The following is a 22,412-nucleotide window of genomic DNA, read 5'->3' on the forward strand; positions in this document are numbered from 1 at the left end:
TGAAAAAGGGTCGAACAACAAGCAAAGCAAAGACACTTGGAAGGTTCATCGTCGCTTTTCTTTCATAGTGGCATTTCTGGCCATCATGGTTTTCCCAAATGAAAAAGAGACAATTAATATCTGTATGTCTAGAATTGCGCAAGTCCTAACCGCCAAGGAAGATCACACACTTGCTCCACTTATATTATCGAATATCTATCGGGCATTGACACGGTGTAAGTCAGGGGAGACATTCTTTGAAGGTTGCAATATACTTCTACAAATGTGGTTAATTGAACAAATTCGCCATTATCCGAAATTTATGAACTACGGCCCGAGCAAGAGCAACTTCATTGAGAGCTATGAAGAGAGAGTGAAAGATTACAACTCTCTAGAGGGGGTTGAAGCTTGGATTGCCCACTTGAGAACTTTAAAGGTGAACCAGATTGAGTGGACTTTAGGATAGCTCTCGGTGAGGGAAGTCATACATATGACAGCCACAAATAATTATTTGCTATTGATGGGCTTGAGAAGTGTCCAACCATATGCACCGCAAAGGGTTCTGAGACAATTGGGAAGATATCAAGTAGTGCTTGAGGATGATGATTTGAGTGTCCAAGTTATTGAGCTACACCCCAAAGCCCCACTTCCCGAGGCTTTAATCCAACAAATCTAGAATGGTTGCCGATATTTGAAAGAGGATACCCGATTACCTGATCTTGCAAGAGGTGAAGTAGATCCAGGCTATGCTACATGGTTCGAAAAAAGGAATTGCATTAATGAGGAGTCAGAAAGGCCCGCCAAAAGGCCTTATATTCAAGCTTTTGATGACAAAGTTCAAGAACGGTTGGCCTGGGGAGAAAAAGAAAAGAAATATCAAGCCACTATCCATGACTTGGAGGAAAAGTTGAGAAACCTCGCATTTGACAATGACTTACAGGCGTAGGTAGCCGAAGGTGAAAAGAGAAAATTGACCCGAGAGAACGAGGCGCTCCGAGCCCAACTCCAGAACATGAGGATAGCCGCTGAAATGCCTGTAAGAAGCGAGAGAGATGATAAACTCATCAACAACTTAAGAATGAAGGTCCATGACTATGCAGCTGACTTGATTAAGACCGAAAAAGATTTACTAGATGCTCAAACAAAATTAGCTAAAGGAGCAGAAGAACATGCCCACCGTTTGCAACAGAAATATGACAAAGAAATAACATTTCTAAAGGAAAAGCTGTTTGCCCTTGGGAATGAAATGGTCCAGCAAACCAAAGATTTTAAGACAGAAAAAGAGCATTGCTACACACTAATTTGCCAACTAGAAGAAAGCGTGCAACAGCTACAGGACCAAAACAATACAAGCGCACAAGTATTGGAAGCCCGGTCACAGCAAATTGGGCGTCTGCTTCAAGAGAAAGGAGTTATCAAAACCAGGATTAAGGAGATAGCTGACTATGTCGTGATGAAATGTCACGAGTCTGAAGACTTGACTAAGTCCATGTTTTTCGCTTCTATGATGACCCTCATCCACCAGGTAATGGATGACTTAGACCGTCTTCAAGAAGACATTGCGCGAAGACCCGCACAAAGACTAGCTAATGCCCCGCAGGCTCCAAGAAGACCAGTAGAGGCTCTCATGTACTTTTGACTTTCCAGTTTTCGAGTTTGTACTTTATGGCTTTCTAGAGTTTGATCAAAATTTTTTTGTCGTTATTTTGAGTCTGTATGTTTTCTTTTGTAGTCGTCAGTACTTTTGTAATAGAAAACCAAAAAAAGAGAAAGAGAAAAATATGTTTTGTTAATGTAAAATGTGTCTTTGTTATTTCGCACTTAGTCCCTGAACTACGTAATGATCTGATTCATGCGGCGTCATGATACGTAGGCAATCCATATAGGATTCGATCATAGCCATAAAAGAGAGAAATAAATTAAGAAAGTAAAACGGAGATCACAAAGCTGGGATAAAACACACAGCCGTTGCAAAACATTTAGAAAAACGTTTAACTGTTTAGGTGCATTGCATCCCCCAATATGTGAATCCCTATGTGTTAAATGTCTCGAACTAACCGGTTTGTTGTGTATGCTATTAAATCAAGGTTCTATTTTTAGGTGGTTGGTTTTGTGGTAGTAATCTGGCTTCACACCCTTATTTCATGAGAGCTAAAGGAAGTATCGCCATGGCCTCAGAAAGTCATCTACCTATCGTTGAGCCCGAAGAAAGCCCGGCATCGGCTATCCCGCAGCCAGAGTCAGCAGCTACTGAGGAAAATAGAAGGCTACGATGTCGTATGCTAGAGATGTGGGATGCATGGTCCAATGGTAGGGAACCACCAGTACTATCCCTGGATTTCCTGAATTGATCCCCAGTACGGGAGGAACTCCCAATATCCATTCTGTTTGGGTACCCCACCATGTCAGCCAACTTCACTGGTATACCTTCTGAGGTTCGCCCCCAGGCACCATCTTCAGGAATATCATCTATAGTGTTCACAGCACCACCAGCCTCTACCATGGCACAACCAACACTACCTCGACAAAGCTTTTAACCATCAAATTTCACTTTCCATGCACCCCAATTTCAATTGGACATCACTCGGGTTACCCCAAATCCCTATCCTCAGCACCCACAATTTGAGTCTCCCAAAGAACATGAGAAAGCCGTGAGGAATCCTGAACAAGCAGAGATAGCACGAAAGATGAAAAGCATCGAGCAAAGCTTCAAGAATATGCAGGGCCTGAGTGGCCAAAAGAGCGTTTCATATGCTGATCTGTGCATGTTCCCTCACGTGCATTTACCCGTTGGCTTTAAAACGCCAAAGTTCAAAAGATATGACGGGCATGGAGACCCGATTGCTCACTTAAAGCGATATTGTAACCAGCTAAGGGGTGCTGGTGGAAAAGAGGAGTTGTTAATGGCCTATTTCAGAGAGAGCCTCACCGGAAGTGGTATATGGACCAGACATCTTCCATTGGCATATATGGGATGACCTGGCTCTGGATTTTGTAAGGCAATTCCAATACAATGTTGATATAGCCCCGGACAGGAATTCTTTGACCAACCTCAAAAAGAAAGCCTCAAAAAGTTTTCGGGAATACGCTATCAAATAGTGTGAACAAGCAGCCAGGGTAAAACCACTGATGGATGAGGCCGAGATGGTCAGTGTCTTCTTACAGACCCAAGAGGCCGATTATTTCCAAAACATGATGTCTTCCTTGGGCAAACCGTTCGCGGAGGCCATAAAAATTGGAGAAACGGCCTGAAAATAGGCCGCATCATAAGTCAATCAGCTTTAAGAGCCACTTCCCAAACCATCTAGAGCGGCTCGGGAGGTTTAGCAAACCGGAAGAAAAAAGAAGAAGCAGCTATGATGACTTCAAGCTTGAGGCGTACCAGAAGGTGCTTCTAAAGATGAGCCCAAACGAGCACCAGAAGGTGCTTCTAAAGACACTGAATGAGGCGTATATTCTGATTGAAACCACGGTTGAACAATTGGAAAGAATGGCAGAGAGATTTTTTGAAGTCAACCGAATCTCCTTCAGCCGAAATGACTTGCCTCCAGAAGGAGCCTCCCTCAACAAAGCCCTTCACTTGACTGTCAAGTGTGAAGGATATTATGTGAAAAGGGTTATGTTAGACGGTGGGTCCGGAGTCGACATTTGTCCTCTATCAATATTACAGAGGATGGAAATCGGGACATAAATGATTAGACCGAACAATGTCTGTGTGCGTGCTTTTGACGGTGTCATGCGGGATACGATAGGGGAAATTGAAGTAACATTCCAAGTTTTGGACATGGATACTTCATATAACTTTCTCCTAGGAAAACCATGGATCTATGCCGCGGGAGCTGTGCCCTCTACTCTCCATCAAATGGTCAAGTTCGAACATGAAAACCAAGAAATAGTTATCCACGGAGAGGATGAACAGTCAATTTACAGGGACCCGTCAGTCCCATGTATGGAGGCTAGAGAGGGGAGTGAGCACATCGTCTACCAAGCCTTTGAAATTGTGGTCGCCGACCAGTGCAAAGAAGGAATCCCATGTCCTCAACCTTTCTTATCAAACGCATCAATCATGGTTGCCAGTAAAATGATCAAACATGGGTACAAGACCGGGAAAGGGCTCGGGGTATCCTTACAGGGCGTCATAGAGCCCGTCACCCTGACTGTCAACAAGAAGTTCTTTGGCATAGGTTTCCAAGCTACTGATGCCGACGAAAAATGGGCCGATGAACGTAAGAAAAATGGGTGGGCCCTGCCTCAGCCAGTCCCGCACCTTGCCAGGTCATTTGTTAAGACAAGATATATAGAAGAAGAAGAAGAAGAAGAGGCCTTCACGGCCGAAGAAATTGAGGACATTTGTGAGGCAATGAGGCAAATGTTGTACGAGGTCCACATGGTCCAATCGGTCGAAGGCTCAAGCACTGCCGAAGTGCAATACATGGGGCCCAATGCTAAACTTCAAAATTGGAAGGCTACTCCATTCCCTGTCAGACGGGAATCCCGGTAGTTCAGTCTTGCCATCTTTTTTGCATTTCGAGTAATTTCAGGGTGTAACTCGAATGTTTTTAATTTTTTGTCTTTTCATTTCAATATAAACCCTCGTATCTTCAAATTCAATGAAATGAAATCAATATTTCATCGTCTATGAATCTTCTTTTTATTATTCTTTCTGATTTTGCTATTTTTCTTATCTTTCTCTTTTCAGTTCTAATAATGCGGACTTAAATAACATGACATGCTTGCGAACTTCATGCCCAGATCCTAAAACGCTATATAACTGTGAAATAATGAATCAAGAACCAGAATATGATGAATATGAGGCTTTTAGGGAAATAAACCGAGAATTGAAACAATTTGAGAATAAGCCTAAGCCAAACCTAAATGAAACCGAGCCAGTTAATTTGGGCAGTTCAGAAGAGATCAGAGAAACCATGATAAGCATTCATGCTAAGGAAAAAACTAGAGATGCATTGATTCAACTTTTGTTTGAATTTAAAGACATGTTTGCATGGTCTTATGATGATATGTCAGGACTAAGTGTCAATTTAGTGGTACATAAGTTGCCAACTTATCCCGGCTGTCCACCTGTCCAACAAAAGCAAAGAAAATTCAAAACAGACATCAGCGATAAGATCAAAGAAGAGGTTGCCAAACAATTAAAAGCCGGTGTAATCCAAGAAGTCCGATACACCACATGGTTGGCCAATGTGGTTCCAGTACCCAAGAAGGACGGGAAGATCCGAGTGTATGTTGACTACAGAGATTTGAACAAACCAAGTCCCAAGGACAACTTTCTGTTACCAAACATCCACATTCTTGTCGACAATTGTGCCAAACATGAGATACAGTCTTTTGTGGATTGTTACGCTGGGTATCACCAAGTCCTAATGGATGAAGAAGATGCAGAGAAGATAGTTTTCACCACACCGTGGGGCACTTACTGTTACAGGGTCATGCCATTCGGTTTGAAAAATGCCGGGGCAACTTACATGAGAGCTATGACCGCCATCTTCCACGACATGATGCACCAAGAAATCGATGTGTACGTTGATGACGTGATCATTAAATCCAGAGCACAAGAAGGCCATGTGCGAGATCTGAGAAAATTCTTTGAGCGTCTCCGTAGGCATGACTTGAAATTAAACCCAGCTAAATGTGCATTCGGAGTTACATCTGGGAAACTCTTGGGGTTTATAGTCAGTCGGAGGGGTATTGAGTTAGATCAAACAAAGATAAAATCTATCCGAGATCTACCACCTCCGAAAACCAAGAAATAGGTCATGAGTTTGCTAGGAAGGTTGAATTACACTAGTAGATTCATCGCTCAGCTTACTACCACATGTGAGCCCATATTTAAGCTGCTAAAGAAAGAAGCGGCGATTAAATGGAGGGATGAGTGTCAAGAAACTTTTGATAAAATCAAAGAATATTTGTCAAATCTGCCGGTGTTGGTTCCGCCTGAGCTTGGAAGACCTTTGTTCTTGTACTTGACGGTCTTGGAGAATTCTTTTGGCTGTGTTCTCAGGCAACATGATGCGACCGGGAAGAAAGAGCAAGCCATATACTACTTGAGCAAGAAATTTACTGGTTATGAAGCCAAATACACGTTGCTGGAAAGAACTTGTTGTGCCCTAACTTGGGTCGCTCAAAATCTTAGACATTATTTGTTGTCCTATACCACATACCTCATAATCAGAATGGACCCTTTGAAGTACATATTCCAAAAACCGATGCTCACAGGAAGGCTAGCAAAATGGCAAATCATGCTCACTGAGTTTGACATCGTTTATGTGACCGCACGGCTATGAAAGCCCAAGCCTTAGCCGATCATTTAGCTGAGAACCCAGTTGATGATGAATACCAAACCCTAAGCATTTATTTCCCAGATGAGGAAGTAAATTCAGTTGAGGTAATTTCGGAAGACGCTAAGACTTGGAAAATGCTCTTTGATGGAGCAGTCAATGCAAAAGGTGTCGAAATTGGGGCAATTTTAATTTCGCCCACTGGTCAGCACTATCCGGCTACAGCCCGGCTTTGGTTCTTTTGTAAGAATAACACTGTCGAATATGAAGCTTGCATCATGGGCATGAACATGGCAATTGATCTGGATGTGGAAGAATTATTAATCATGGGAGATTCTGATTTGATCATTCGGCAAACCCAAGGCGAATGGGAAACTCGAGATATCAAGCTTACCCCATACAAACAATATGTGGACGATCTTAACAAACGGTTCAAATCTGTTGAATTCCGGTATATTCCTCGATTCCACAATGAGTTAGCTGACGCACTAGCTACCTTGGCTGCAATGCTGCCGTATCCGGGCAATGTCCATATTGACCCTTTAGAGATTCAAATCCGAGAAAGACATGGTTATTGCAATACAATTGAAGTAGAACCAGATGTTCAACCATGGTACCATGATATCAAAAGGTTCCTGAAAACAAAGGAATACCCCCAGCAGGCCAGTGGAGACCAAAAGAGAACTATTAGAAGGCTTGCTGCAGTTTCTTCTTAAGCGGAGAAGTTTTGTACAAAAGAACTCCAAATCTGAATCTTTTAAGGTGTGTAGATGCCAAAGAAGCTGAAAAGATCATGAATAAAGTACATTCAGGAGTATGCGGGGCCCACATGAGCGGATATGTCCTTGCAAAGAAAATCCTGCGGGCAAGTTATTACTGGATGACCATGGAAAAAGATTGCTTCAGTTTTGTCTGGAAGTGCCATGAGTGTCAGATACACGGTGACCTAATTCATGCACCACCTTCAGAGTTGCATCCTATGTCAGCACCTTGGCCATTTGTTGCTTGGGGTATGGATGTCACTGGGCCAATCGAGCCGAAAGCTTCAAATGGGCACATATTTATCTTGGTTGCCATTGATTATTTCACGAAATGGATTTCTGAGAGTTGGACAGTTCGCACAGATCAGGTATCCAGTCCAAGAGGCATGTCATATTTATTGAAGTCCGCATACACTCCAGATAAGTCTTTTTTTCCTTTCCCCGAAAGGGATACCTCTCGTCTAAGTTCATTTTGTCCGTTTCATTGTCTGGTTTTTCTTTGAATCCCTTTCGATTTAATTCTATTCTAAAATTAAGACAAAGAAACGATGGCAAGGTTGATTTACAAGGTTCTTGTTCGACACAAGCAAATATTTAAGAAAGCGCCCAGCCTCGGCAGGTGCATCGAGTCGACCTCGACTGGCCATGATAGCCGATGTTTTGAAATCAAGAATTCCTGAAAGGAAAGGAAATCAAAGTCAAATGCCACAAAGGCAAAATAAAATTAAAGAAGGTTAAGTCCCGCGTGATTAACCGTCCTGGTAAAGTTTTGGAAAAGTCAAGATCTCCAGGGTTAGAAATGAAATCGGTCCCCAGGGAGCAAGCAAGTAGTTGAGATCTTCATCAAAGAGGACGGGCCGAGATCAAATGACCAAAATAATCAAGGCCACAAAACCAACCACCATTTCAAACTGACGAATTGTTCTTTATTTGAAAAAATAGGAAAAAGATGCAACCCAAAAGCAACCTTGCAAGAAGCAGGTGCAACCAAAAAGAAACTGCGCAAGGGCTAGAAACAACTTTGCAGCAACAACTTCAAAGGGGAAGTCTCCTCCAAAATTCTTTCCCGCATTTACTCGCTCTCTGAAAATAAAAAACTAAAAAAAATAAAAAAAGGAAAAAAAGAAATGATGTTGAAAAATGATTCAAAATTATGGTAGTATAGGGTCTCCAATCCCTAGCTGCTTTTTCCAACACAGGGTCCCCAATCCCTAGTTGATGCCAACATAACCTGATGACTTTCCAACATAGGGTCCCCACCCCCTAGTTGATGCCAGCATAACTTGATGACTTTCCAACATATGGTCTCCACTTCCTAGTTGATGCCAGCATAACCTGATGACTTTCCAACATAGGGTCTCCACTCCCTAGTTGATGCCAGCATAACCTGATGACTTTCCAATATAAGGTCTCCACTCCCTAGTTGATGCCAGCACAACCTGATAACTTTCCAACATAGGGTCCCCACTCCCTAGTTGATGCCAGAATAACCTGATGACTTTCCAACATAGGGTCTCCACTCCCTAGTTGATGCCAGCATAACGTGATGACTTTCCAATATAGGGTCTCCACTCCCTAGTTGATGCCAGCATAACCTGATGACTTTCCAAAATAAGGTCTCCACTCCCTAGTTGATGCCAGCATAACTTGATGATTTTCCAACATAGGGTCTCCAATCCCTAATTGATTTTACTTTTAGACGTAGGGTCTCTACTCCCTAGTCTACATTTACTCTGGGTACACCACTCCTACCCTCTTTATCGCTTTCAAAAGAATTTCGTCACAATAACTTACGAAATTTTCCTAGTGAAAACTGGGGCAGAAAAAATTCGTTCGTTTGTTTTGATGCGTGAGCAGGTTATACCTCGAGGCGACCAAAAGAAGAAGTTTCAGTCCAGAATAAAAGAAGGAAAAGAAAAGAGTTGAAACCAAATTGCAGAGGCGGAGAAAAGATGTGGACTGCTCAAGACATCTTGATCCGAGAAGCTGAAGAAGAATGAGCTAGCACCTGCAGCTACCAAGCGTCAAGATTTCAGATCAGAGTCGGAACGAAGAACCAGCCAAGACTCAAGATCAAGCTTTAGAAGATTTATAGATAGGAATCTTGTAACTCGTAGTTGATAGGCTTAGCTAGTCTCTTTTATCTTGACTTGGGTGTAATAAAGAGCTCAGCAGCAGTAACAGCAGTGAAATCACAGCTTCCCGATAGTCCCAGCTACCAAAACTTCCAGAACTACACTGGCCTGATTCCTTTATAGCCAAGGATATGTAGGCAACCTTTGAAGCAAGGTTCGGTCAAACTTTTTCAAAATGCTTCCCATGGAGTATCAAACGGAAAAACATTTGTTCTTGACTGCTCACTTTATCTTTGCCCGAAAACTCTTCGTGTTTCCGAGCAAAGAGGGGAAGCTGTGAGCATGTAATTTTTACCTCACCAAAAATATTCCTACAAAACTAATAAATAGATTATTCCCATTTGTTTTAAGATTTGTTTTTTAGAATTTTGGTAATTATTTAAATTATTCGCATTTAGTTGCATTTTTCATGCATTTTTAGCATTTTGAAGTAATGAAAAATAACAAAAATACTTAAATCTTCATCATATAGCACTATTAGGTTTTTTATTGCACCTAACATCTAATTGCATGATTTTATTATATTATTAAAATAAAATTCACAAAAATTGTTCATTTTCACTTTTTTTTAGCTCTCGGTGTTAAATTAGTTATTTTTCTTTTGTTTCTTTAAGATTAAATAATTGTGTAAATAGTATAAATATATAATTAGTTTAATTTTACAAGATAGATTGATTTAGGACTTAATTTAGGATTTTAATTAATTTAATTAGAATTTAAAATCAAAGAAAAGAAAAGAAAAAAAAAGAGGGAATTGGTTTAGTCTTGTTCGAAGTTGGGCCATAGATTACAATGGCCCAATCTCTTCAAATACCTGTCCCAGCCCAGACCAAAATCCGGTCCAATCCCTCACTAAATCAAACAACACTGTTTAGGTGTCAACCAATCCCAGCCGTTGATTTTCACGAGATCCAACGTCTCGGAACTCCTATCCCATTTGGTATTTAAGTGTCTTAAAAACCCTAGCCCCCCTCATTTCTGTCTCCCTCCCCTATCTCATACCTCTCTCTAACCGCCTCCCCCAAACCCTAGCCGCATCTCTACCCTCCGCGCTGCCGGAAATCGCCTACGGCGGCAGCGACACCCTAAAACCAACCAAAAGCCACCCTATACACTCCCCACACCCTCTCAAACCTTACCCTACCAACCAAACTCCCCAAAACCCCACAAAAATTAGTGGATCTTAAACACAAGAATCCCAAAATCCCTAGCCCCACCGGAAATCGCCCACGGCGGCGGCGAAACCCAAAACCTTACCATATAACCCCCACACCCTCTAGAACCCCATCATACCAACCGATCCCCCAAAAGCCCCACCAAAATCGTTAGATCTTAGATCTAGACTCCTAGAAACCCTAGCACCGCCTTATACCGCCACCAGAAATTTCATACTCCATGTCATCACGCATCATCCCCACAAAGTGTGCATCATCATGTGCAGGTAAAGGATTCTGCGTGATATTCTAGGTGTCACTGTCTTGGATCACAATCAGTTTTTTCTGGATCATCCTTTCTTTTTCTCTTTTTAAATCCCGACAGCTTTCAACATTGTGCCTCTGGGCATTGGAATGGTATTCACACCTTTTAAAAGGGTCAAATCTTCTTGCACGTGGGTCCACATGATTTGGAGGAATAGGTGCAATCATGTCATGATGCTTTAATTTTTTAAACAAGCTTGCATAGGACTCTCCTATTGGTGTAAAATTATCTTTCAACCTTTGTTCCCCTCTATACTCCTGGCTTGGATGTGGGTTATAGGACACTTAAAAATTTTGTGGAGGCTGATGGAAATTTTATGGTGCTGGTGCTCGCCTTCTGGGGTATCTTGGTGACTGGACAAAATACTGAGGTGGAGAAAAAGAGTATTGTGGGTTTCGAGATGGATAGTAGTTCTCAGGGGAATCATCGGAAATTAGATGAGGCTGGTCATACCTTCGATATGTTATCCTAGGACCTATTCTCAACCCTAACGTCATCATAGTTTCTTCATCATTCTCATTTGTGTCACTACGATTATCAGATTCAATCTGGACAGCCAGAGTTGCGGCTTTGAAAACTTCTCGACTTATAATTTTGCATGTCTTAAGGCCATTCTCAACCATTTCTCCCATTTTGATTACTTCCGATAAGGATTTGCCAACTGCGGACATCATGTTTTGAAAATAAAGGGAGAAAATAAATCTCTGATAATTCGAGCAATAAGCAGCCGCAAGAACACTTAAATGGAGAATCAAAAGAGCTTCCAATTTCAAACTTGAAACCCAGTAGAGTAAGGAAACAATATGATTTGGAAAAAAGGGAAAGTAATATATTTTTTTTTGTTGTTTCTGAAATACCAAAGCTAGTTTTCCAGAAAAGTTTTTGAGAATGAAGGAAAAAGACAATGGAGACTCAGTGATTTTTTAGGAAATTTTCTGTGTGTGTGTCTATATTCTTTAATGGAAGAAAGTGAGTGTTTATATAGAGTGAGGGTGCAAAAGGGATAAGGATCAAGGTACAAAGGGAATCTGACAGCATTCCCTAATCAGGAAATGGCATCTTTCCCAAAACAGAAAATACACAGCTGTCCAATTTCTGGTACCTTCTTACCACAGAAAATGGACAACTGTCCAATTTTTGGATATTTGAGACCCTATCCTTATCCTTTCCTACTCAGATTGGGACAGTTGTCCCTGTTCTAGAAACTTTCTAATATTTATTGAAAATTTTTCAAATTAAAATTCTAAAGTTGACCCTTCATGGCTTTGAAATTGCCTCAGAACCAGACCTGGTTCTGGGCCTGAGTCGTGTGACTCTGGTCTAAAAGACCTTGGGCTCTTAAACATTACTAAAGTTGTGGGCCTGTCTATTACAAACAGGCCCAACTTTTGAGCCAAATTAAATGGGTCAATCAGTGAAGCTCAATTCCTAATACTAACAAACAACTACCCAAACATGCATCTACTAATTACTGATTTAATTTAACCTAACTAATTTTATTTAATTAATTTAAAAAAAATAACAGAAAACAAGTAAAAACAGTAACACTAAAAAATAAACATAGAACTAATAAAAATAAAATACATGATAATAAAAATAAAGAAAAAAATAGAAAAGAAAAAGGAAAAAGAAAGTATACCTAAATCGAATTGTTTTGGCAAAAAGGGATCTAGTTGATAAAAACCCTCTTGCCAAGACACCAATCTGGAATCTGAAATCCCTGATGGGAGATCTTAGCACGAGGAGTTTTAGACAAGCTAGGTGAAAAAATTTAACGAGGACATATCTAGGGTTTAGGGGTGTTTTCAGATCTGAAACCCAAGGTTTTCGATGGGGTTTTTGGCGGGGTTAAGGGTAGATCTGGGTGGAGGGTGAAGAGGGGATTATGGGGTTTGATTTTGAGCTGGTTTGGAAGTCACCGCCGCCGCGGGTAATTTCCGGCGGCGGTGTAAGGCGGGGCTAGGGTTTCTGGGAGTCTAGATCTAACATCTAACAATTTTGGTGGGGCTTTTGGAAGATCGGTTGGTATGGTAGGGTTCTAGAGGGTGTAGGGGTTATATGGAAAGGTTTTGGGTAGGTTTAGGGTTTCGCCACCGCCGTGGGCGATTTCCGGCGGCGGTGTACGGCGGGGCTAGGGTTTCTGGGATTTTTTGGGTTTAAGATCCATTGATTTTTATGGGGGTTTTAGGAGTTTGGTTGGTAGGGTGAGGTTTGAGAGGGTGTGGGGAGTGTATAGGGTGGCTTTTGGGGGGGTTTTAAGGCGTCGACGCCGCCGTAGGCGATTTCCGACGGCGGCTCATGGCGGAGGGTTGAGAGGCAGCTATGGTTTGGGGGAGGCGGTTAGAGAGAGGTATGAGAGAGGGGAGGGAGACGAAATGAGGGCGGGGGGGGGGGGAGGGAGTAGGGGTCTTTAGGACACTTAAATACCAAATGGGATAGGAGTTCCGAGCCGTTGGTTCTCGTGGAGATCAACGGCTGGGATTGGTTGACACCTAAACGGTGTCGTTTGATTTAGTGAGGGATTGGACCGGATTTTGATCTGGGCTGGGGCAGGTATTTGAAGAGATTGGGCCATTGTAATCTATGGCCCAATTTTAAACAAGACTAAACCAATTCTCTCTGTTTTTTTCTTTGTTTTCTTTTATTTTCTTTGATTTTAAATTCTAATTAAATTAATTAAAATCCTAAATTAAGTCCTAAATCAATCTATCTTGTAAAATTAAAATAATTATCTATTTATATTATTTACACAATTATTTAATCTTAAACAAATAAAAGAAAAATAACTAATTTAACACCAAGAGCTAAATAAAATGTGAAAATGAACAATTTTTGTGATTTTTCTTTTAATAATATAATCAAATCATGCAATTAGATGCTAGGTGCAATCAAAAACCTAATAATGCTATATGATGAAGATTTAAGTATTTTTGTTATTTTTCATGACTTCAAAATGCATAAAAAATGCAACTAAATGCGAATAATTTTGAATAATTACCAAAATTCTAAAAACAAATCTTAAAACAAATAGGAATAATCTATTTATTAGTTTTGTAGGAATATTTTTGGTGAGGTAAAATTACATGCTCACAATCTCCACTGTTATCTCACTCAGTAATGGTTTTTCAAGATCAATCTCCACACGAAGCTTAGCAGTGATGGTTGTTGTCTTTGATAGGGTAGCTTTATCCATGATCAAGGGGACTCCGATAGGTTCTACAGTATGACATGTATCCCATTCAGACAGGGGTCTTGGTGTTTACAGGTTCAAGTTTAAAATTTATAGTCCGTTTTGGAATTTTCATTGCATAGTCCCCGCCGAGTGTAATGAAACTTCTAGAACTCACATCAATATGTTCCTCCTCATTGTCGAAATCAATAAAAACATGATAGATATCAAAAGCCCCAATAGTAATGCAGCCTTTTACCGGAATGAAATTAGCAGATCCCACTTCTGATAATGTTGATAGAGCGTCAAGTCCGAGAAAATTTACCTACAATCGTCCACTTACAGCTCTGGGCAAGAGTTTCGGCTTCTTCTTTAGTTAAGACCACTATTAGTTTACTGCTCACCATCTCGAACAGCCTGGAGTAATCATACCCTGTTTCTTGCTTTTGTTAAGAGCTTCTTTCCAATCGCAGTGGCATAAGAGGTTTGTGAAGAGTCCCCTCCATTTGTCTGCAGATTGGTATTGTTTGGGTCTAAGAAGGTAGATTTGAGAAGTGTTTTTGTACCGCTATAGATATTCAATGGTTGACTCAGTTGGGGACATAGTGGAACACGTGATGGGAGCTGAGAGAAATCGATCTGGTGAGAATTAGTTGTAGCATGTGAAAGGAGCAAAGACATTGGGTCTAGGGATCCGTAGGTCCACCTTTAGAAACATATTACTGTTGTCAGAACAGTGTTAGGGTTTTATTTAGGAGAGAGGAGAGTTTTTCGTAGCCCGATCTACTTTGTGTTGGGGACATATATGTAAAGAACATGCTCATGTTGCAATAAAATATGATAATTTTGATAATTCAACACTGAACTATTAAAATTTTTGCAAATGCAAAAAAACAAAAAAAAATCAATTATTTAACTTAGAAAAGCTCACTAAAAAAATTGACCACTAACCACATAAGTTGTACAATAGACATGGAATTCACTAGCTAAGCTTATTAAAGTTGCAGCACCCGTGGTTTATCGGGGACTACTGTAACACATTCAGTGCATCCAAGGAAAAGCTCTGATGAGTATTACTTCTATCGTTATTCTTGAGTTCCTTATTGTGTCACAATGGTGTTACTTGAGTTGCAGCACCCGTGGTTTATTGGGGACTACTGTAATATTTCTTGCACTATTCGCTTTTATTGTGTCATAATGGTGTTACTTAGGGATTGAATCTCATGGATTTTATATCTTGGTAACATTGATTTCTTATTGCAGCACATAGAGCTTGTTTTTCCTTCACCGCCAGAGGCTGAGACTTCTACGTTTGATGTTGTTGGTCCAGTATGTGAGTCTGCAGATTTCTTGGGGAAGGAACGAGAACTTCCTACCCCTCCCAGGGTACTTTCTTTGACCTCTCATAGCCTACAGAAAAGGAAAATGTTTGGCCTCTTATAGGACATCTAGAAACACGTTCGTCACAGTAACTATTGATTTTTGCATTCAGGGCACTGGTTTGGTAGTTCATGATGCAGGTGCTTACTGCATGAGTATGCAGGGTCGGCCCAAGCTCATCGGAGGCCTAAAGCAAAATCTTAATAAGAGGTCTTAATATATATATATATATATATATATATATATAAACATCTATAAAATTTAATGAACATCGTTTTTTAAAAAAATAGACAAGGATGTAGAACTAAAAAAATGAGAACTTAGTTTTATAAAATACAGAAAATTAAATGAATTTAACGTTGATTGCATCACAACTGAAATGGGAAAACTCAGAAAACATAAGTGACTCCTTTTTTTTAGTAAGTCCCTTTCTATATTTGGTAACAATTCAACTTTAGATTTTTTTTTTTACCATTAATGAGATGATTTCTAGCCCAAAAACTTCTATGATTTATTTAAGATTACAAGTTTCAAAAGCCTTTCTTTATTTCATAAAATCCATGTCCAGGCAAACACTTTCATATAAATTGGGACGGAGAGAGAATAATTTATGTAAGGAAAATAAATAATAAGTTAGATTATTAGATATAGTTACGTGACCAACTAATGAATAGAGAAATATAATTAAGTAAAAAAATAAAATAAGATTAACAGAAAACTATTTTAGTTATATTAATTAGAGGAAGAAATCGAGTTATTAAAAATTAATATGACAATAAAAAAATAAATTTATCAATAATAAAAGATAATTATATAAATAATATACTACTATATATAGAGAGAGAAAATATTAGTAATTTTGGGGCCCTTAAATATTTGGGGCCTTTTCACTTGCTTTAGGGTTGGGCCGCCCCGTGAGTATGGCATCAACTTACAATCTCAAGATGCGCCAACCTGAATATTGGGTAAATAATCTTAACCATGTAGTATGTTGAATGAATTTTCAGCTCGAAAGAATTCCTTATGATGTTGTTTACATCTGTTAATGTATCTTCCAATCCTTGGCCTGAACACAATATCCTGGTAATCCCATTACACTTGTACTCAAGTCAGAGAGCACATGGTGAATAATTTCCCAATGGCCTATAGTCATCCCAGTGCTTGATAATTGAACTCTTCTCCTGTTAGTTTTTTTAGTGGCTAATATGCATTGTCTTGAATTATGCGCGTATGGTATTTGAGGAATAACCTAGTGATCGTTAGCTAAGCAATTTAGTGACTGGATGCTATAAGCTTACACATCTCTGCTAACGACTGCAATGGAAGTGCTGAAATTGATTCTAATTCTATAAGACCTAGAGAGCACCAGTATGTAAACTTTCTTTTGACCTTTTACGAAGCTAGTGAGGGTGCTTTGTGTTATAGGACTATTCATCTATCATATTGCTGAGTCTTACTGTGACGTGAATCACTCGGAATGCCTTTTATCATTGCAAGTATTATGTCAAGGTCCAACAATTGCTTCTTAAAGATATTAGAGTGGTGTATTATGCTAATACTATTTCCTGACTGAATCCCCGAGTCTTTTCTAATCCCTTAGCATCTTTTCCCTAAAGAGTCTTATAGACTGTCAGTGTAGTGTAACGTCCATGATGAGTGGGATTACTGACCTGGGGGAAAAAGGGAGTTAACCTGTCGTCGTGGCATGCCTAATGAAATATGCCTATTAATCATCTGCATGAATTCTGACTTTGTTGCATATATTCAGAAAGTAACTTTGGATGCTGCACTGTTGTTGCCTGTTTGTAGGTAGAAGAAGATGGATCCATCTCCAAAATCCGACATGGTGAGACATTTGAAGACCATCTGAGATTCTTTGAGTGTCTGTAAAACTCATTTTCAGCAGTTTACACAGCATTTACATCAAGACAGGATGTGAATCGTAGGGAAATCCCAATTGTCGGTGTGCTGCAGTCCTGTCTAAGTCATCTTTGTGATCTAAATTCTATTTTTTTTTCCCCTTCTGTAGACTTACTGATCCAGATTCTTTTTCTTTTTTCTTTTTTCTTTTTGTATGTGTTTTTCCGGTCACAAAGCATAACATCGAATTTCTACGCCATGTTTACATCAAATTACATTAGTTTATCCATGGTTAATATATATATATATATATATATATATATATATATATATATATACATACCTAAAATCGAATAACAATTGAATTTATACGCGGTTTTAAGGATACATGATATAACTTGATACGGATTGGAGAAACATATTAATATTGAAGTTAATGATAAGAAAATAAATGCAAACCACACAAGATTGGACAGTCTTTGCCTTAAAGGTTGGTCACTCTCAAGTCAAGAAATGCCTTAATTGATGTCGGAATAAAATGACAAGATAATAAGAACTAGAAATAACAGTGTATTACTTTGGGATGCGTTTTTCAATGTGTATTACAAATGATCAGACCCCCTTTATATATTAGGAGTGCCTTACTCTTTATACAATTCTATAAAAGGTAAAAAATCTCATCATTTGCTAATTAATTGGCCTCTCCTTGATAAGTGCCGAGATTTTCGCGGATATTTCGGCTTTTCGTTATTTGACCCGACAAAGTTTCCTCGATCTTGTTCGGTTCCGGAGTCACGAGCTCTATGATTTAACTTCGCGCCTTGGTTTGATTTAACCCGGGGTCGAGCTTCAACCTGTCACATTTAAGTCTCGATTTGTCATACAATAGACGAGCCCGGTTTTGACCGTATACAGATAGTCTCCTCGTTTTTCGGAGAGAAGACGACGAGAAACGATATGAACTCCCGAGCCTTACTTCGATAAATCATGATGTAAGCAACAAAAGGTAACTAAAATGTCCCGCCGGTCCAGTCTCCAAGGCATTAAATGCGTGTCAGTTGTCGGCCATTACGGGTTTTGAACCATCGTTTGCAAACTATAAATACTTCATCCTTCCATCCATTAGAACTTTTACATTCAAACGTTTGTTCTTGTGCCTTTAAGAAAAAATTTCATCACCTTCATCCTCTGGTTTTCTAGCTTAAGTTTAAAACTTCTTCCCTTCTAGTTTTCTGAAAATTTTCATAAACTATCAGCCAATAACGCCCTCTCTTTCATCAGTACCATCTCTTCACCCTTACTCAGAAGCAATGGCAAAGACTTCTAAATCTGTTCCTCAAAAGGAAACTCCCTCTTCCTCGAGACCGTCTGAAGAAGAAAATGTTCTGTCTACTGTTGTCGAGGAAAAGACACCTGAGCCCTCCTTAACTATGTTCGTTCCTGCGGGATGCCCAACTGGGGGCGACTTCAAGATCGAGAAAATCCTTTCCGTATCGGGTCGATGCGGGTTGGTCTCGAGATACATATGCTCCATCACTGACGATCTCCTCCCCAAAGTCAAGAAAGATTGTAATTGGGCCGGTAAACACGTGGTGGTGCCTACCCCCGAGGAGTCAATCACTACCCACTTAGAGGGTTTTCTAAGTGTTTACACTTATCCCTTCACGTTGAGCAATCTAGACCCGGTCATCATCGCCTTCTGTAAGAGGTACGAGGTGACCCTTGGTCAAATCCATCCCTCATTCTGGAGGATAGTGATTCTCCTCAGTTTCTTTGATAGCAAAATCGACAAGTGCCCCTTCACCATCGACCATCTCATGCGTTTGTACAGTCCCTGACTCTACCGAGGGGGATTGATAAAGCTTGCACGTCGGGCCCCTAAGGCCCCATTCTCGAGCATAGATGAGGATCGAGACCGAGGCTAGTTGGGCCGGTTCGTTCGAGTGAATACCTCGGATCTAATCCCGGCCGAGAAAATGCCATTTCTCGAGAATGGAACATGAAATGTAAGTATAACCTCATCTTTAAGATTTTATTTACTGATTTTCCCTTTCCTCTCATCTAATCGATGTTTCGTTGTGCAGTGGCTGCTTGGATGCTGGATGCAGTTCCCCGACTCAAGGAGGGCATCGTGTCGCAAAAACCCTACATCGTTCTCACGGTAAGATTCTTTCCTAGAACTGACATCACTTGGGTTTCTTTCCTAGTTTACTCATTTCTTTTTCTTTGTAGGCCTTGGGAAAGATGTCGATATGAGGTCTCCGTCTGGTGATGATGACATATTCGCCGATCCCCCTACTCCAAAGCATAATAAAGAGAAGAAGAGGAGAAAAGCTTCGAGCTCCTTGAGTCCTGAAAAGAAGAGACCGAGGAAGCGGCTGGAGTGCAAACCTAAGAATGCCAATGCCCGAGAACTTTCATCGGACTCACTCCGTCGATTGAGGGATGAGTCTGAAGAAGAAGAAGATTCTGAATTGGTGGCCCGTGTGAGAAGCGGTTCCGAACTGCCTCAATCCATGAAGGTCGTCGAAGAAGCAGTGGATGAAGCCTCTGAACCAGAGAGGGTCGAGACCATTTTTCTCCGAGCTAGGGAGGTCGAAAAAGAGATTGTGACCGGTACTTCTCGGTCAGAAGATAATGTGCCTAAGGAGGCACTTGGGGTGATCGATCTATCTGGTTCGCCTTCGTTTACCGATTCTATGATAAACGAAGCTCAGACATTGAATGGTAACCTCAGCAAAGGGGTCCAAGGAGCAGCAGATTCTTTCCATAATTTCTTGGATGGCCTAGATTCTACCGTTTCGGAGGATGTCACCGGGTTGGGCGACTTACCCCTACCAAAGAAGATACCGTCCCCGGGAACTAGTGGGTCTTCTTCGAGCCCAAAATACTTGAATCAGTTCCTAGCTCCAAGTGTTGATCCTACTCGGAGACGAGCAATTTTTATGTCTATTCTGCAGGATGCTCGGGTTCTCTATGCCCCGGTGGGGATTTCTAGTTACCTTTGGTGCTTGGTGACCGAAGAGGATCAATCTAGAATGAACGAGGCGGAAGAGCCCTGCCTATTCAATGAAGCTCAACAGGCGCCGAATCGGGTAATTTCAAATGTCCTTCCATTATGTACTTAGATTTAATCATGAACAATCGTAACATTTTCCTTTGTGCTTGCAGGCCTCGGTGCTTCATCATGAGGCCTTTCTCCGACACCGGGAGGAGTTCAAGTGTCACGAGGCCGAGACTCGAGATCTTGCTGAGAAGAAGGATGCTTACAAGCTTCTTAGTAAAAAAACTCAGGTTGAGCTAGAAGCGACTCGGAAGGAGCATGCCGACCTGGTCGAGCAGGTAAGGAAAATTTTAGAAGTTAGTAATGATGAGTCAAACTCAACGGCTAACCGTATAAACCCATAGGTTCAAAAGAAACTAGACCAGATACAGCAGCTCTGAGGGTATGTGGATACGGTCAAAGCCGAGGCCGAAGAATGGAAGAAGAATATGGATCGCCTGGCTTCTGAGAAGGAGACTGCCCGGGCGTAGTTGGCATCGGCTGAGGTCCAGCTTCGGGTTGTAAAGGAGAAAAACTTGGCGCAGGCCAAAACGATCGAGGGGCTCCAATCTCAGCTGAACTCAATTGTTTCTGGTCAAGAGAATCTGGCCAAGGAGCTTGACGCGGCCAAGTCAGAGGTTGTCGTGGCCAAGTCCGAGGCCGATGATAAAGTGGCCCAGTTCAAGGCTGATGTCGAGGCGATTCAGGAACAAGCTAAAAACATGGTGAAGCATACGAGGTGGAAATCTCGAAGGGAGGCCCTCGAGGGAGTTCATGCTCAGAATTTTGACATATTGGCTGAAATCAAGAATGCCAAGAAATACGAAGCCAAGGCCTGGAAACTGGTTTATCCCGAGGAGGATTCCGAGGGGTCTGAATAATCGGGTTAGTCTGATGGTGGCGAAGACCCCATAAGAGATGACGTGGCCCCCAATAAAGATTAGGCCATTTAAGATCTTTTTGCTTTTTGTACTATCTTTTTGTTGAGGCCGTTCGGCCTTTGTAAAAAATATGTATTGGGATTATTTAGCCCTTGTAAAGATATATATATATATATATATATATATATATATATATATATATATATATATATATATATAACGCTTTTTCCCTCTCATAGCTTTTGAATCCTTCCTTTGCCTTTTTTATTTGTATTCGCAAAAGGTCAAAATGCCTTAGCATGAAATAAGACGGTTATGCTCGAAGGTTCGAACAAACCTTGCCTTTAACGTTACTTTGTGTTAAGCCATTGTAGGGATTCGGTGTTACCAAAATCTTTTTCCCAAAATAGTTTAGGTTTATAGCTTGCTGAGGGTAGTCTTTAGAACCGGTTATGAAAAATTTTCTTTTTTGAAGGCCTAGTTTTTGTTACGGGTCTCGGACGTCTCTGAGCCGTGTTAATGTGGTCGTAGCCTTTTAGTTCGGGAGCTACCCATTGGACTTGCTTTCCCATGTTATCTGGGCTTGCCCGAGATAACAGTCCCCGAGCAAGGGTGGCTGTGGCCTTTAAAATTTGGGGGTTACCTAATAGGTCTTATGCCCTTGAGGTCTAGTAACTTGGGCCGTCCGAGTTTGTTTTCGGACGGCAGTCCCCGAGTGAGAGAGTGATCATTCGAACTCCCGATTATAAATGGCCCTTGGGCTCATTACCTTTAGGGGATTGGAAGTAGGATATCTTTAAGGGATGTAAAGAAGAAATTAAAATATAATATGATTGCAAGGAAGAGACTTCTCTTTATTCTTGTGCATAATAAGGATATATGTGTACATGCTTTGCGACAGGGTTTGAGTAGTCTACGTGGGCATGGTTCATTTGGCCGTTTGGCCCTTACGTTGAATCCTATCGATCGAGACCCTTCAATTCCGAAATCTCTTTCCCTGCTAAAGTTGATATCGGAGGGTAATGCCCTCCAGTGTTCGAGGTTGATCGAAATAAGGCCTCGAATACTATTTTGATCGTTGTTACCAGTTTGTTACCGGCTTTCGATTTTAAGTTAGCACGATTTACTTGTTGCCTCGTTAGAAACCTTACCGAAAATCTCATTTGGGACAAAACTGGTTCAATGGAAAAAGAGTGCAACTCCTACTTTCAGACCTAAAATCTCGTACTCTTCCTCGTCGATTACCTGCAAGAGTTAGTCCGAAATATAAACAAAAGAAAATGAATGGGGTCGTACCTTAGCAGTAATATTGTTTTAGGTGAGTTACATTCTAATTGCTCGGTAGATGTTCACCATTGATCGTCCCGAGCTTCAATGATCCTTTTTCGGTGATTTCGATGATATGATATGGCCCTTCCCAATTCGGCCC

The 22,412-nt window shown here is 40.8% G+C and overlaps 2 protein-coding genes and 1 long non-coding RNA gene across 3 annotated transcripts; all 3 read left to right on the plus strand.

The window, feature by feature from the left end:
• The first annotated feature begins 6,277 nt into the window (after positions 1–6,277).
• Positions 6,278–6,991, plus strand: LOC117276114 (uncharacterized). Its single transcript, XM_033655440.1, has one exon. The coding sequence runs from the start codon at positions 6,278–6,280 to the stop codon at positions 6,989–6,991; it is 714 nt and encodes a 237-aa protein (XP_033511331.1).
• A 9,119-nt stretch (positions 6,992–16,110) lies between these two features.
• On the plus strand, positions 16,111–17,355 carry LOC108945578 (uncharacterized). The gene is made up of 2 exons (XR_001969737.3): positions 16,111–16,164; positions 17,009–17,355. It is a non-coding gene; the product is annotated as an uncharacterized lncRNA (long non-coding RNA).
• A 1,014-nt stretch (positions 17,356–18,369) lies between these two features.
• Positions 18,370–20,983, plus strand: LOC138907610 (uncharacterized). Its single transcript, XM_070198214.1, has 5 exons — positions 18,370–18,491; positions 19,144–19,220; positions 19,292–20,154; positions 20,231–20,401; positions 20,648–20,983. Exons 1-5 carry the CDS (start codon positions 18,370–18,372, stop codon positions 20,981–20,983), a joined length of 1,569 nt encoding a protein of 522 aa, XP_070054315.1.
• Positions 20,984–22,412: the final 1,429 nt, after the last annotated feature.

The sequence above is a fragment of the Nicotiana tomentosiformis genome, chromosome 3 (assembly GCF_000390325.3).
Source record: "Nicotiana tomentosiformis chromosome 3, ASM39032v3, whole genome shotgun sequence".
NCBI classification, from domain to species: domain Eukaryota; kingdom Viridiplantae; phylum Streptophyta; class Magnoliopsida; order Solanales; family Solanaceae; genus Nicotiana; species Nicotiana tomentosiformis.

Coding starts and splice junctions, on each gene's coding strand:
- LOC117276114 (XM_033655440.1), top strand. CDS start 6,278: ATGAAAGCCCAAGCCTTAGCCGATCATTTAGCTGAGAACCCAGTTGAT.
- LOC138907610 (XM_070198214.1), top strand. CDS start 18,370: ATGGCAAAGACTTCTAAATCTGTTCCTCAAAAGGAAACTCCCTCTTCC. Junction 19,221..19,291: donor AACCCTACATCGTTCTCACG/GTAAGATTCTTT, acceptor TTTTCTTTGTAG/GCCTTGGGAAAGATGTCGAT. Junction 20,402..20,647: donor ATGCCGACCTGGTCGAGCAG/GTAAGGAAAATT, acceptor AACTTGGCGCAG/GCCAAAACGATCGAGGGGCT.